The 15,662-nt window shown below is 38.2% G+C and overlaps 1 protein-coding gene across 6 annotated transcripts in view; it reads right to left on the bottom strand.

Moving 5' to 3' along the window:
• The window catches only part of LOC126259423 (galectin-4-like), a 136,032-nt gene that overhangs the window by 13,559 nt on the left and 106,811 nt on the right, over window positions 1-15,662 (bottom strand). For 3 of the 6 annotated variants that reach the window (XM_049956210.1, XM_049956212.1, XM_049956211.1), the window contains exons 6-7: window positions 12,294-12,389; window positions 6,226-6,306 (exon numbers count right to left, since the gene is read on the bottom strand). The exons of 1 other annotated variant lie outside the window; for it this stretch is intronic. In XM_049956210.1, coding sequence (XP_049812167.1) covers window positions 6,226-6,306; window positions 12,294-12,389 — 177 coding nt within the window. The remainder of the gene's footprint in view (window positions 1-6,225; window positions 6,307-12,293; window positions 12,390-15,662) is intronic. 2 more of the 6 variants (XM_049956213.1, XM_049956214.1) reach the window with 2 other exon arrangements.

Raw genomic sequence — 15,662 nt, 5'->3', positions numbered from 1 at the left:
CATCAGTCCAATTTCACCAAACAGTCCAAGCCCAGGCAAGGTGTAAAGCTTTGTGTCGTGCAGTCATCAAGGGTCATGGTTGGTCTTCGGCTCCGAAAGCCCATACCCATGGTGTTTCGTTGAATGGTTCACACGTTGACACTTGTTGATGGCCCAGCATTGAAATCTACAGCAATTTGCAATCTGTGGAAGGGTTGCACTTCTGTCACATTGAACAATTCTCTACAGTCATTGTTGGTCCTGTTCTTGCAGGATCTTTTTCCGGCCACAGCGATGTCGGAGAGTTTTACTGCTACCTCAGTAATGGTGTGCCCCATCACTCATGTGCCGACTATAACACAGTGTTCAAACTCACTTATATTTTGACAACCTGCCACTGTAGCAGCAGTAACCAATCTAACAACTATGCCAGACACTTGTTGTCTTATACAGGTGTCGCCGACTGCAGTGCCGTATGCTGCTGGTTTACATATCTCTGTATTTGAATATATCAGTTCCTTTGGCACGTCAGTGTATGAACATGAAGCTTTGACATTTAGGAAAAAATATGAGGAACAACTATTAACACTTCTGAAAGGAAAGGGCCAACAAAAAATTTCTGGGCTTGCAATCACAGGTGATAGCATAGAATTGAGGAGAAGGAAAACTGAAGAATTGTGGGAGTTGTAAAATCACAATAAGATCATCACACAGCTATAATAGAAAAGGTTGAACTGAGCTGGTTGAACAGTAAGAATTTAGGATTCTATAAGAAAACAGATGGAACACAAGGAAAAGCAGACCAAAGGCAATTGCTGCATAAAGAATGAAGGAAGAAGGTAAGTGCTGGCCAGCAAAAGGCAAAAAGATGGTTGAAAATAATGACTATTTTGGACTGGTCATGGTCACTTTCAGAGGATGACACATGATGACCACACTATCTTTCATGAGGTACTGCTGTTTTTCAATGTTTGATAAATTAGTTTGACTATTGCATGTTACAAATTTAGCCCAGCAGCTGACGAAGAATGAGGGATGTTCCAACCCAAATCTTCAAGACATAATCATCAATGAGGCTTTTCTGTCATGAAAGATAGAAGATATGTTTACATTTGTTACACCTTAATGATTTCCTTTTCTAGCACAAGAACAGAAACACGTCAATCCACATTAATGTAAAATTTACAATGGAGTTTGAAAAGACAGGTTGCTTCCTTTTCTTGACGAGTTTCTTGAGAAAAAGAGGAAAACACCTTCACAGTCCACAAGGTCAACAGGAAATTTACTCCCTTTTACCTTTAACCTCATATCTGAGCTATAATTGTCCCTCACAAAGAAATGCTGTACTGACAGCACAAGTCCATAAAGCTTGCTCTCACTAAAGAATTGCAACACCTACAAACCAAGAACACATTGCAATTATGGGGATTCTATATCCTTCCACATCACTATATTGATTATATTTTGTGACATTTGCCATAAACTTATTGATTTTCTTCAACACAAGTCCATAAAGCTTGCTCTCACTAAAGAATTGCAACACCTACAAACCAAGAACACATTGCAATTATGGGGATTCTATATCCTTCCACATCACTATATTGATTATATTTTGTGACATTTGCCATAAACTTATTGATTTTCTTCAACACAAATTAAATATTACGTTACCGCAACTATTCCTGGTTTAGTCGAGTCCAGCATTTGCCTGCTGACAATGCATTCTGAAGTACTAATTGTTGTTACTTGGCATCATGGTCAGGGAGTTGCATTCAATAAAGACACGTGTGTGAAATAGGTTGGGTTGGACATGTTTTTGATATAATTATTTGTGCCATGTGCTGAGGGTCAACTTTTCAGTGTGGAATGATTAATGTACTACTGTGGTATGTGGTTGTCGCTAAAGCTGCATGAAATGAGCAATATTTTCAGTAACATACCATACAGTTCATGAGTATTTAATAACTGTTCTCAAGTGAAATCATAATTGTCTGCTGCTTTGAATTACCAGTAAATGAAATACTGTATACCTCCAAATCCACGATGAGGTTTTTTCCTGAAATTTCATGCCAAGGAAGGAGGAGGTTGTCTTGCATCCATGGCACATGATGTGGAGTTTCTCTTTTCTTTGCCAAATAGAACCTGGAGCTTCCATTAAGCTGTAACTCTTCTCTTTGCTACACCAACCTCTTTAATCTTGAACCTACAAATGTGGTTTAGGCATTGTTGTATGACAGCAGGTGGTGTTTGTTGCAGCCTTTTTTTTCTTTCCAGTTGTTATTTGACTTAGGAGATCTCACTTTCCAACTGTACAGTAAAGCGTGTCATGGATCATGGTGTGGAACGATGTAGTTCAACATCAATGTTTTCAACATGATGCAGGCATTACTATGACGGAAATTGCAAAATTGTGGTTGTTTGGCATGCAGAAGCAACAAACAATTGTATGGCTTCAGGCAAGTATGGAGTCACATAAGGCAATATTCAGAGGTGGCAAAAGGACAAAGGACATCTGAAAAATGCGAAGTCAACAACGAAAGCTTTCAGTGGCCCACAGAGTGGATGTTTTGAAATGAATTGGAAATAGAAGAATTTGTGCATGAGAAAGGTAAAGAAGGAACACCAGTTTCCCATGATGCCATATGAAATAATGCATGTGAACTGGCACGGAACACAGCGCCCAATTTAAAGCCAGTTCTGGGTGGTGTACAAGGATGATGCAACACAATGTACTTCTGCTGGGACATCTGTCATCCCTTGCTCAGTGTATCTCCGCACTGTAGGTGGAAAAACTGGTCAAGTATCAGTGACACATTATATGACTGAGGAAGGAACATGCTTACCTCTTAGGCAAAAATCAGAAACATTGATGAGACCTCTGTTTACTTCAACATGCCATCCCATACAACAGTTGAAGAGAAAGACCCACAAGCACTTTGGTTCACACAATGAGCAATGAGAAATCGTGAACCACCGTCATGTATGTGTGCTTGCTGATGGAAGAAAGCTGTGACCCTGTGTCATCCTACATCACAAAACCTATGCCAAAGGAAATGCAACCACCTGGTTTAACAGAAAATGATGGGTGACTAATAAGTTGGTTATAGATTGGCGCCATACAGTCTGAAGCAGGAGGCCAGACGATCTTCTAAAGAATGGTAGGATGTTGATCCTTGATGCTTTCAATGGACATCTGACACCAGCAGTAAAGACAGAGATCCTGGAATTAAACAGATATTGTTGCCATTCCAGGAGGCACAACTTCACAACTACAAGTGATAGACGTGGTGGTTGGTAAGCCATTTAAAGACCATCTGAAGCAGCTGTACAGCAGTTGGTTACAACGAGGTTGGTGTAAAAACAGCAGGCTCTGTGGACCACGCCAGTGAAGAGGACAAAGTGCCATCTTTATCTGACTAAGGGAGGTCTTTATCTGATTTTATTTTCTGTGTACTGTCATTTTTACTGTCTCTTCAGTTATCTGTAGTAAGGTAACCATGTTTATGTTTTCAAAATAAACCTAGTATGAGTATACATGTATTTGTGTAACCCCTTGTTGAACAATGATGGGTCATATTGGAGTTGTCCTGGATTCGAAATTGTTAGCTCCTTGCAGTGGAAAGAGGAAGCATCGCTGTATAACACATTACACCAGCAGGATGTGTTGTACAATTCAGATCAACAAAATCTCTGGAAGGGAAGGAATCAAAAAAGGAAAAAACAAGAGTAATGTCTCTTGCATATGTTAGCATAATTGTCTGTGACATCCAGTATATATTACTCCTATAAACAAAGATAAAATGTCAGCTTTTGAAAACTGATGTTTGAGGACCCTGCGCAGTGGCAATGTAGGACTGTTTCCGGCATGTCTTGCAGTGTTCTCACTTGGATATTCACGGACTGCACAGCTTCGACTACAGCCAGGTACCCTCGTATAATGCAGACAGCATCAAATAGGGCAAGTGCAATGGCTAGACATTTCCTGCACAGGAAATCAGGTAGATGTGCACACATACAGCCATGTAACAGCTGAGCAGCCATGATCTCCTTAAGTAAATGAAGGGAAAATGATATCACAGCAAGAAAAACTGCTGACACCCATATGGATTATTGTATTGATAAGCTCCAGGAACAACTAGGTCTCCCCGAGGTAGAAATGATAATACACTGGAGGAAATTGGACTGAAAAATTAAATGGAGCATTTGCAGTTTCATTGAAACTATAGTCAATTAAATTCAAGTACAGTGGTTTTCAAGGAAAGTAATGGTAAGGATGAACACAAAAAATATTTTATGCTCAAGTACTTCAAGTAAGGATATTAACAAGTTAGATTTTTCTCTCTGGAGTTCCGTAATAATACTGTAAACTATCAAAAAATCCAATGCATAGATTTTAATACATATGTACCAATTTCTATATTTCCAATAACAGAACGCCTACTTTCTTTAACTGTTTTCACCTGGCAGCATAACTTATTTCTCAGTGCAAAATTGCCAACAAAACCAACCAGAAATGCAGAACTTCTATCTTCTGGTCTGTACAGGGCCACAAGTAATTTTTTCAATGTTCATGCAGTACTACTCACAGATGCGTGTGCTTTTATGATGCAGCAGTCATGACACATTTCTAAAGCTGATTGGATTCTGGATAGTGAACACCGCCATTTGCAACCTCTAAGCATTGAAACAGTTTGCTGGAGAATAAAATACTTCAAACATTACCTTTGGATCCAAAAATGTGCTTTTTCTTTTCTTTTGTGTAATTATGGTACCTACCTCTGGTAAACCAACGTTTTAATATGATAAGTCTTGTGTGGAATACAAATAATGGAAGATGCAAATGTAAATACATACCGTATAGTTGCAGAGTTGAGTGATCGATAGGCACTTAAGATTTATGATGTTGCCATTTTCTGGACAATGTGCTTCTTCACAGCTAACAAAATAACACACACACACACACACACACAGTGCCAGACATGACACATACAATTACAGTGTGCCAGAGATGCAGCTTGATTGGTTTGAGGGGTTGTGTCAGGTAGAGTAGGTGGGAGGAGCAAGGAGGTGGGGAGGGGGAGGGAGGGAGAGACAATGAGGGAATGAGGCATGATGTTATACCAGTGAGCTCACACTGCTGCACACAAAGGAAGTTGAGTGATGTACACAAAGTGTCTGCTTGAGTTAGGATGGAGAGGTAAAAGAACAGAGTGCAGGAGGACTGCGGAGACAACTGTGTGCATGTAGATTGATGAGGTGAGGTGAGGGCATGGGGACAAGTAGGAGTGGTTGTGGATCAGGGATAGCAGAGATTGATGCCAGGAGGATTTCAGGATCAGAGTTAAGTGTATAATGTGTAAGGATGATTCCTATCTGGGTAAATCAGAGAAACAGGTATTGGGGGGGGGGGGGGTTCCCTATGGCACAAGGTTGTGAAGCAGCCATTGAAGTTGAGCATATTGTGTTTGGCAGCATGTTCTGCCACTTGGTGGTGAAATCAGCTCTCGACCACAGTTTGGCGGTGACCATTCGTTTGGGTGGACAACTGCTTAGTGGTAATGTCCACATAAAAAGTTTTGCAGAAGGTACATGAGATAAGGTGTATGACAGGAATGCTTCCACAGATGACCCTGTCTCTGTCAGAGTGGGATAAACATGTGCTGGATTGGTGCAATGGGTAGGTCTTACACCAAGGACCTACATTACAGTGGGTTGGGAGTGGCTGTGGCATAAAGATGTACACTCAGAATTTTTGTGTGTCTAACTGTAATTAGTGTTTTTTTTTAAAAAAATAAAAACACCATTCACGCAAAAGCTAGACACGTAATAAATCATTACATAGATTTCCACCGGTAAGTACGAGACTGAAGGGAACTGTGTATCTTATTCAACAATGTGGGCTCTGAACTTTCTAAGCTGTTATTTTAAATAAAAGTTATTTGTTTTATTGATAACAGGAAATGAACTAAATGGCTTAATGCAATGAGGTGGCTGGCATGGGAATATGGGCTAAGAGCAGTAATACGGTTCAAGAAAAAAATCATGGTTTTGTTGACCTACCTCACTGTTCACTTGATCCCACTTGAAGCTTTTTTCTTTTTAAGATGAGAATGTTAGTACATGGACATTTACATCTATTAGGGATGCAAACTCACACAGAAATGTTTTTGGGCAAATTATGAAAGTGGCATGCATGGTGCCTAATGGAATCCTTGTTGATGCCACTAGAGCACAATCTCTACCTACCGGACTTAGGTGTCCTGTAAGAGCTGCTCCTGCCAGGCCGGCACCCAACAATGAGCCTGTGCCTGGCCCATGTCCACCACCCTAAAATATTTGTTTCCAGTTTGTATTACTGTACAACAGAGACAAATCACGTGAGTACTGACATTGATTCTTCTCTGTCTTATTATATGCAAGCTTTCATTAATTTACATTCAAATCACCCAAATATAGCATCTTCACACTCTATAGTAAATAAATACTAATACATCAACTTCTTGCAAAGCAATTCTTAGGTTAAACACTGGTCTGTTTGCTCTGTCTTGTCATGGATACAAACAATTGCTAACATAGCATGCAGAATGCTTCATAATGAATTTTCAGGGTACATAAATTCTGGAAAGATGGATTATTTTGATTAAATAACAGTTTTAACCATGTACAAACATATTTATTGTCACAAATGTTTTTGGGTTTAGATGACTCCTGAGAGCAGCATTTAATTATCCTGAATATAGAGTTATAAATAAGTATCTTACAAAAAGATAGTAGCAGCAGCTATGGACATAAGTATCAGTAATGTTGTATAACAATGTCATGATTTTTAAGTGAAATATATATACAAACAAACTGAAATCTTACACAACTAGAGTGTTGTTGTACACCTGTAAGTGTTTGAAGCAAACTGGCGGAACAGCTATAAAATAAAACAGTTACACGCACACCTAAATATGTTTTCAGAAGTATTACTAGCCTGCAGCAACTACTCCTGTTCCACCAGTGTCTCACACAACTTGTGAACTTACAACACTACTCCTGCTGTGGCAGTTTTATATGTTTGTCTGTATGTAAATTTCATGTAAATATTATCATGAGGTGATGTGCAATATTATGAATAATTATCTTGTGTGTAACTACAACTAGGGTGTTTAAGTTTATATTTTCATATTCAGGATAATTAATTACTGTTCACATGGTCTTGGGACCGTGACTAATTGTGGCAGTGAATATGTATTTACATAGCATGAGATAACGTAAGCATGCTGGTTGCAGGATACAATGATGAGCCAAAACACTATGATCATCTGCTTAATAATGTATTGGTGTATCTCTGGAAGGCAACACAGCTGCGATCTTGTGCAGCATGGCTTCAACAAGTTCTTGGTATGTCTGGAAGTATTCGGCACCATACATCTATGCAAAGGTCATACAAATCCAGTAAATTATGGGTCGGTGGTTCATTGGCATGGAGCTGGTGCCCTATAGCTTCCCAAATGTGATGTTACATCAGATTGTGACCAGGTGAATTTATTGGCCACCACATCAATGTGAGCTCACTACCTTGCTCCTCAAATCAATGTAGCACAATTCCAGTTGTGACATATACACTTATCCTGCTGAGGTAGTTGTCACCATCAGGGAGACATCAAGTGTGAAGGGATACAGGTGGTCTGCAATTATGTTCATATAGTCCACAGTTGTAATGGTATCTTTTATTACTACCACAGGTCCCACGGAAGCTCAGGTGAATGTCCTCCATGGCATTTACTTGCCCATACCAAGATGCAGTGCACATTTCAAACAGCCATTGCCCTGGATTTTATCGAATACAGACATGACCATTTACCTGAAACATGGGCAAGCTTTGGTGACTTCCAGACCTGATTCACATACTTACTTAAGCTAGCAGGCTGCCTCATCATGTGACTGACAGCAGCACTCCTAGTACATACAGTCAAAACTGTAGTGTCCATGACAATGCTTATGGGGTAACCCACCAATATGAATAGCACACCTTCCCTGACATAACACACTAACAAATTATACCTCATAACACACATTTTGGGGAGTACATTCATTTTATGTAATTGCTTTTTGACTGGGATTGCCATCTCACTGCTATATTTTGTTTTTCTGTTCTTTCTCACATTAGAATTAGTAAATAATATTTCTCCACTGTGGATGTAATAGAACAGTGAAACTGTTGAAACTGAAGGTAATCTGTAATGAATTAGGTGTAACTAGTTGCTTTTATAGGTGTCTATTTTTCCATGGTGACATTTTATGATGCCTGGCACTCCCTGTCAAGATGTTTACATTTATTTACATGTTGTGAACATTGTTTCTTTACTAAAAGAATTGCAGAATGTTGTAACAAAAGTTTTTAAGACAGCTTTTGTAAAACACAGTACATAAGAAAACACATAAATAAATGTACACATCTGAAGATGTCACGAACATTGTTTTGATATGTATGACGTTTTGCAAAAGCTGTCTTAAAAACTTTTGTTACAAAATTCTGCAATTCTGTTACTAAAGAAACAATGTTCACAACATGTAAATAAATGTAAACGTCTTATGAGGGAATGCCACGCATCTTAAAATGTCACCACTGAAAAATAGGCACCTATAAAAGCTACTGGTCATAGCTAATTCAATACAAATTACCTTCAATTCCAACAGTTGCACTGTTCTATTACACCCACAGTGGAGGAGCATTATTTACTAATGTTAATATGAGAAAGAACAGAAAAACAAAATACAGCAGTGAGATGGCAATCCTAGTCGACAAGCAATTATGAATAACTTTGGGATTATAGGCCACAGGCAGGTCCTTCGAGTTTTTGAAATTTAGTGTGTTAACATTCAGAAACACTATTAGTAAACATTTTTTAAATGTCTGTCAAAAAATACTTCTGATGACTGAACACATAGGCATGTTTTTTTCCGCAACACTACATAAATTAAGTCAACATTTCTTTGTTCATTTTAAAAAGTTTACCAGTCTAAATTGTTTGAATTTGGCATACATATTATGCAGAAGTTGGCTGAAATAGCTGAAAATGTGTCCCAGGTGGAGTACAAAATGAGCAGCTCACTCTCTCGCCCATCAGTTTCTTCTGTTGGCTGGATTAAAACCTATTGCTGGCCACCCGTGATCTACCTGATTAAAAAAAAAAAAAATTATCCAACCATGTGACACATTTCCACTGACCCATGGTCCAATCTCGACGATCCTGTGCCCACTGCAATCATAATCGTCTGTGCTGTCGGGTCAACGTGGGAACACGTAGGGGAGGTCTGCTATGAAACCCTCTGTTCAACAGTTTGTGCTGAATGGTGTGCTCTGAAACACTTGTGCCGACACCAACATTGTGCTCTATCATCAGATGTACCACCTATCCTACTTTACAGAGTCTGCAATCCTCTGACCTAAATTTTCAGTGATAAAGTGTGGACGTCAACCACTTTGTCACATTCTCACAATTTAACCATCTCTCAACCACTTTCCATATATGTTCACGACAGTAGAATGTGAACAGCCAATCAGCCTTGCTGCTTTTGAGTTGTTTGTTCCCAGGCCCTGGACTACAGCAATTCGTCCTTTGTCACAGTCTCTAAACGTCAGTGGATTTCTCCACTTGTGGTTCATATTATTCTTAGAATAATTCACCATTCATCTTTGCTCCACTTATAAACATTCCTCACCACATTACATGCTCGCAACGCCACCTGGAAGCATTCAATCTCATAGTGGGCAGTTGTCATAACGTTTTGGCTCATCGTTGTGTGTATGTAGGGTAACATTTGCAACAACCTGTGAAATGAGTGCACTGTGGTGTAAGCAAACAGTGTTCTGGACCGAGAGGTATTTTACTTGCATCTATTAGTGATGAATATGTGCTGATAACAACAGTTGTAGATGGTTCACGTCCAAGATGTGGATCAATCTGAATTCGAATTTGACTACCTGATTAACATTTTGCCAGTATCCATGCTACATAGTGGAAATTAAAAGGTGCAATTATGTCAAACCCACAGATGTCTGCAAGTGAGGTGCAGTTAATGCTTGAGGTTGATGTAACCAGTTACGATATCAGTGGCAGAAGGAATTTTCATTTCTAATATCTAGCCTGTGGGGGAGGGGGTGGAGGGATAGGTTGTTGTAGAAAATTCCCAGTCAGTCGACTGTGCACCAGCATCTTGGCTTAAATCCTAGAACTCCCCGCAGCGTCTTATGGAGTATGGGGATTGTGACTGAGTGGATGGTTATCCATCTGTCAGACTGTTGTCAGAGCTCACCCAGTTTAGCTGCCCTATTGGTGCAACTGAGAGGTGTTGGCAGTGTGCTTGCACTTCCATGACACAACACACACACACACACACACACACACACACACACACACACAAACAACAACAACAACAACAACAACACAGTGCACAAGCTCATCACAGTGAACTACACGCCACAAAAAGCAATCTATACATGCTGCACTGAGAAAAGAAGCCGTAATTTATTAACTGAAGACCACTTTTGCTCACTTAGACTGAACTTATTTAAAGCTGTTCTTAATTACAAACAGGTTTAAATAAATACAACCTAAGTGGAAACATACCACCTTCATAAAAGCATGGGTCCAATCAAATAAGCAGCTAGGTACCAAAATCTCCTTGCATTGATTCTTACTTCTAAAATGTGTACTATTTATTTTTCTTTGGCATTCACAAATGATGCAAGGTTTGCTCATTTTAACTTTCACTCTGATTTCTGTGGCAGGATGCCCTTTCTGGTGCCTAATTACTAGGAGATATTAGGTACAGGGGGAGGAAATAAGAGGAATATTTAGGCAATAAATGACTATGAATAATACAATATCTTTTAGTAGTATAACTGACTGTGCTTCAGATCTTTTAAAGGTAAATAAGGAATCATATTTATCTGCATCTGTACTCTGCACACCAACTGTGTGGTGTGTGGCAGAGAGTACACAGTGTATCAGTCTATTTCCCAATCCTATTCTGTACATAGATTGAAAGCAGAAAGAGACTGTTGGTACTTCTCTGTCCTGTATGGGCCTGAATCTCTCTAGTTTATAGGTCATTGTCATTATGCAAGAGAGTTGCAGGAAGTAGCATGAATTGCCCCCTTCCCTTTTTTGAATGTGGGACCTTGGAATTTTGTAATTCAGATGAGTATCTTGAAAGTACTTCTTTGGTGCATTAACGTCTCTTATTTATTTCCTCTGAAATATAAATGACAGAAATTCTGTGTATATGGAATATAACTGGGCTGCATTGCCCTGTGGATTTCAATGGGCATTCACACTCTTGCTCAATAGAAAGAAATTCACACTTTGTTGCTCATATGCTGTGGGCAACACAACTGCCATTTTCAACGACTGACAGCAGCTCCAGGCCACAGAGCTACTGGCATATAAGGCCAGGTGGGCCCAAAAAGTTTCACCGCTGACTTCATATTTACAGCCATAATTCGGCTAAAAAATAGTGGCAGAAACTTTATGGTTTGCTCTCATAAATTAACTTCCACTTAGGATGTCACAATTGGGATGAAACATATTACAGTAAACAACTATGTTTTGCTAGTGGCGGGCCCTGTTAACCACAGAATGATGAGGTTATGGATAAAGCACAGATAGAAAACTAATATCATTCCTAAGGTGTAATGAGTAAATTGAGTAAAAAACCTCTGCCACCAGTGAGCTCAAGAATCTTCAGGTAGGCTTGATTACTTAGCTGGACGTTTATTAAGCAATGGGAAAAAACAAGTAGACACTGTACAAAGTTAACATTCCATATTAAATTTTGGATGAAGAAAGGACTATGAACAATACTGTAAATGCGAGTTACCCTGCAGAGTACAAACAAAGATATTTTACTATTCTCAGTTGCAAATGACATGCTGAAAACAACTTGTATAGGTGCACCAATGATAAGTAAAAATCAATATTTTACAGTGTCTATATGACAACTAACAATTTTGTTAATGTATAAGACATAAGACACCTGAAATTTTCAGTGTTCATTTAAGATGAATTAAACTGAGATGGGAACTACAACGCAGCTACACAACCTACAGGCATTCTCAATCAATTAATATGGTTATGATTTGTGGTGAGGAAACATTGGAATGCAACAACATACCACACTAAACCCACATTAGAAGTAACTTCTGATTAGTGTGTGCCTATGGTGTTATTGTCTACCATGCTCCTTTGGCATCATATAAAGAACATTGTAGAAATTTAGTTCCTTAACAGGCAAGTGAAGGGAAGAAATGAAGTGATACTCACAGTTCCAAGTGTTCCTGCAATAGCATACTTTGCTTTATCTAACAGCCCCCCTGAACTTTTATGTGCTGGGTATTGATTGTATCCAAGTGTTTGAGGCTGCAAGAAATCATTAAAAAGATAAAGCAAAGTTTTTCTCACAAAAATCTTTACAAGAATAAGTACTCCTACAGTAATCAAAAATGTTAATACAACATAGAGAGTACAATAATTTTTTGTAACCCAAGTACAACCAAGGCCACCAAGTTCCTATCAGATTCTCATTAATACTGCATCATTTACAGTATATAAAGCAACCCCCCCCCCCCCCCCCCAGCGCACGCACATAGGCACGCACGCACACAGTGTTCCTTAGGGCTAATAGTGTTAAGCAGTTCATCTTAGATAGCTCAGAAAATGAAAGTGGATCAAGCTGAATTAAGAAATTTGCTTTGTAAAACCAAGTAAAGATCAACTGCACCCATCAGTTCCAAAACTAGTCAAACTATACAAGAATGGATTTTGTTGTCTGCAAATACAGGTTGAAAAGAAGTATATAATAAAGAAGTGGTTGTTAACATTCCCAAACTGCGTAAGTTCAAAGTTTTTTTAATCTGTGTGGTTACATTAAGGACAATATCAGTGGTGTAAGTAATGACTGAAGGTAGTAATTTAAACAAAACTCAACAAACATCATTTACAGAATTTTACATGAGGGGTATTTTTTTTAGAAACTCTGTATTATTGACCCAAAAAATTTCAAAAATGTAATACTGGTCATCCATGTAGATAAGAGTCTGATGAAGGAATAGCTGAAGTTCATCACTATCTCCTTTATTAAGGAAGAAAGTTAGAAATTACAAATTTTTACAGAACTCGACATAACCACATTCTTCTTTAGTGCTAAGAATACTTTCACAATTTTATTTGTATCTTTGAAACAGTTGAGTAATTTAAAATTTAGGAGCCCTTTTTATGCAGAAATTGATGTTCTGTAACTTTCATGCATGACATTTTTCAGTTGGAGTAGCCGTTTTTGAGTTACAGGTGTTGGAACATGGGCATAACTTACTTTTCTGCCAAATCGGCAATATACTTTTCTTGAAGCAATAGTCTACAGCTGTCAAGTACTTTAAATATTGCATTGCAAACCACCATCTGCATCAACACAACTTTATTGCCAGATTATATGATATGATTATATGATAATGAAATTATATGATAATGAAATTGAAATACAATGAAATCCACTTTTACACTTCTCAACAGACTTTAAAAAAATGGTGTAAAATGCGGGAAAATGTAAAATGTGGGAAAAAAAATTTTAAGTGGGAAAAGTTACATATAGGAGCCTCCTTTGCATTTTTGAACTTTCTGTATGATATATTTATAGGCTATAATACGTATAAAAATCCTTGCCAGGCACTTGTTTATTATCTGATAAAGATTTAGTATCTGATAAAAACTGCTGGTGTAACTGGAACTGGTAACTGTCTGGGAAGTAGAAATGTTTGGCTTAATTTCATACATTATCAGTGTTGTTGGAAAGACTGCAGCCGTCACTGATTATTTAAATAAAGAAACACTGCACCCAGTTATGCATTTTTTCATGCTTAGCACGACACATTTCAAGAATTTTTTCCTGTTGTCAAGAACAAATATTTATGTAAGTATTTTGTATGCTGTTTGCATGTGTGTTGTTCTGCGTCTTCTGCACTGTAGTCATCTTTATGAGGTTACCTGGTACTGTCCCTCCTAAATTACGTAGAAAACCACACATATGCAAACTATCACTCACACTGTAGCAGGCCTGGATCTGGGGTGAAGGGTTGTCTGCCTTGGGCAGTAATTTCAAGGTGTGCCAAATTCATATTCTTCAAGAAAAAACCTTGTTCCACAAAGCGCCTAGCATCCAGCACACACTGGTCTATTGATTATTCATATGATTTCGAAACGCAACCCATGAATCATAAGTTTCCCACAGACAAAAGCGGATGGGCGCTATATGAGCTGAGCCGAATAAACCCGAACACACGAGTACCAATTGCTGTTTTTTTATGTGGTTGATTCAGCGTGCGAATGATAGGGATTGTTATAAATATTAGTGAAATCCATAGATTCAGACTATCAGAGTTGAAATAAATGACTGACAGGAATAAGATTACATATTATCTTCTCTGTGTATCCAAGAAAATAAAATTTTGACTAAAAATTTTTACCAGATCACTACACTACTGTCTTACAGTCCTCAGTTAGCAGCCGCTTACCTGTATTCTAGCAATAGCATGGAAAACGCATTGTACGAGCACATAACAACTCCTAATCAGAGAATAAATGCAGAATAACTGGACCAGTGATTCTGGAACAGTAAGTGAAGTACACCAGACAATATATTTTGATAATAGTAGGAAGAGTCACAGAATTAGTGACGACAAGATTCTTTGTTAGAACAAGGAAGGAAAAGGGACAGGGACAATATACAAATTTTATGGAAGAATATGAAGATTCCAAATTTATATAAAAATTTTGTAGTACTACTACTACTACTACTACTACTACTACTTCTCAATCTCATGCTTAAGAAACTGGAGCTTATGAATGAAATATGGAACTATTTTCTAACATAAAACACTTAGTTTGTAGCAGGCCTAATAGGCAACTGATATTGGTACTTCGTGAATTATATTCTGTCATGTTGTTTATATAAATGAGGTACATAAAAATGATCATTTGTACCAAAACGGTCTCGCTTATTTGGCATGTGTTACAATTTCTCAATATTATAAAGGCCTATTTCACTTTATCTAACAGATAGTGACAAAATAAACATTATCAAACCAAGAAACCACACCACTCTGGGTACTATTCATATTAACAGTTTTTTCAGTATTAGACAACGACATTTTCATTTTTCATGTAGCAAAATATTGGATGAACTTTGATGAGTTAACAGATTCTTTTGCAGAAAGGAAAACTGTAGCAAGATTAGAGAGAAAAAAATGCTGGGATGCAAGGATTGTAGAAATGTATACTGTCCTGCTTGTCTTGCCTTTACCGGTTTCATGTTTTCTATATTTAATTTTATGTCACACAAGAGTGAGAGTTATTAGCAGATAGGCAATAAAGAGTGCAAATTATCTGAAGAGTTGTTATTCTCCAGGTCGCAAATAATCCCACCCAGTATTAATCATGAGATTTCTTTTTTTTTTAAGCAGGGTTGGACTTCAAACCTGCCCATTCACAGTACGAGAGGCACCACAGGACATTTTAATTTCCACTGGCCTGAATATAGACTTGATGGCCCCCATTACAAAATATACATGTTTGAATACCACAGTGCGAAATACAGTGACATGCAATAGAAGAATGCTGTGTGAAGAGGCACGGCACTGC

The sequence above is a fragment of the Schistocerca nitens genome, chromosome 5 (assembly GCF_023898315.1).
Source record: "Schistocerca nitens isolate TAMUIC-IGC-003100 chromosome 5, iqSchNite1.1, whole genome shotgun sequence".
Lineage (NCBI taxonomy): Eukaryota > Metazoa > Arthropoda > Insecta > Orthoptera > Acrididae > Schistocerca > Schistocerca nitens.
The sequence above is the reverse complement of the archived record's forward strand: the minus strand, read 5'-3'. Positions and strand labels throughout refer to the sequence as shown.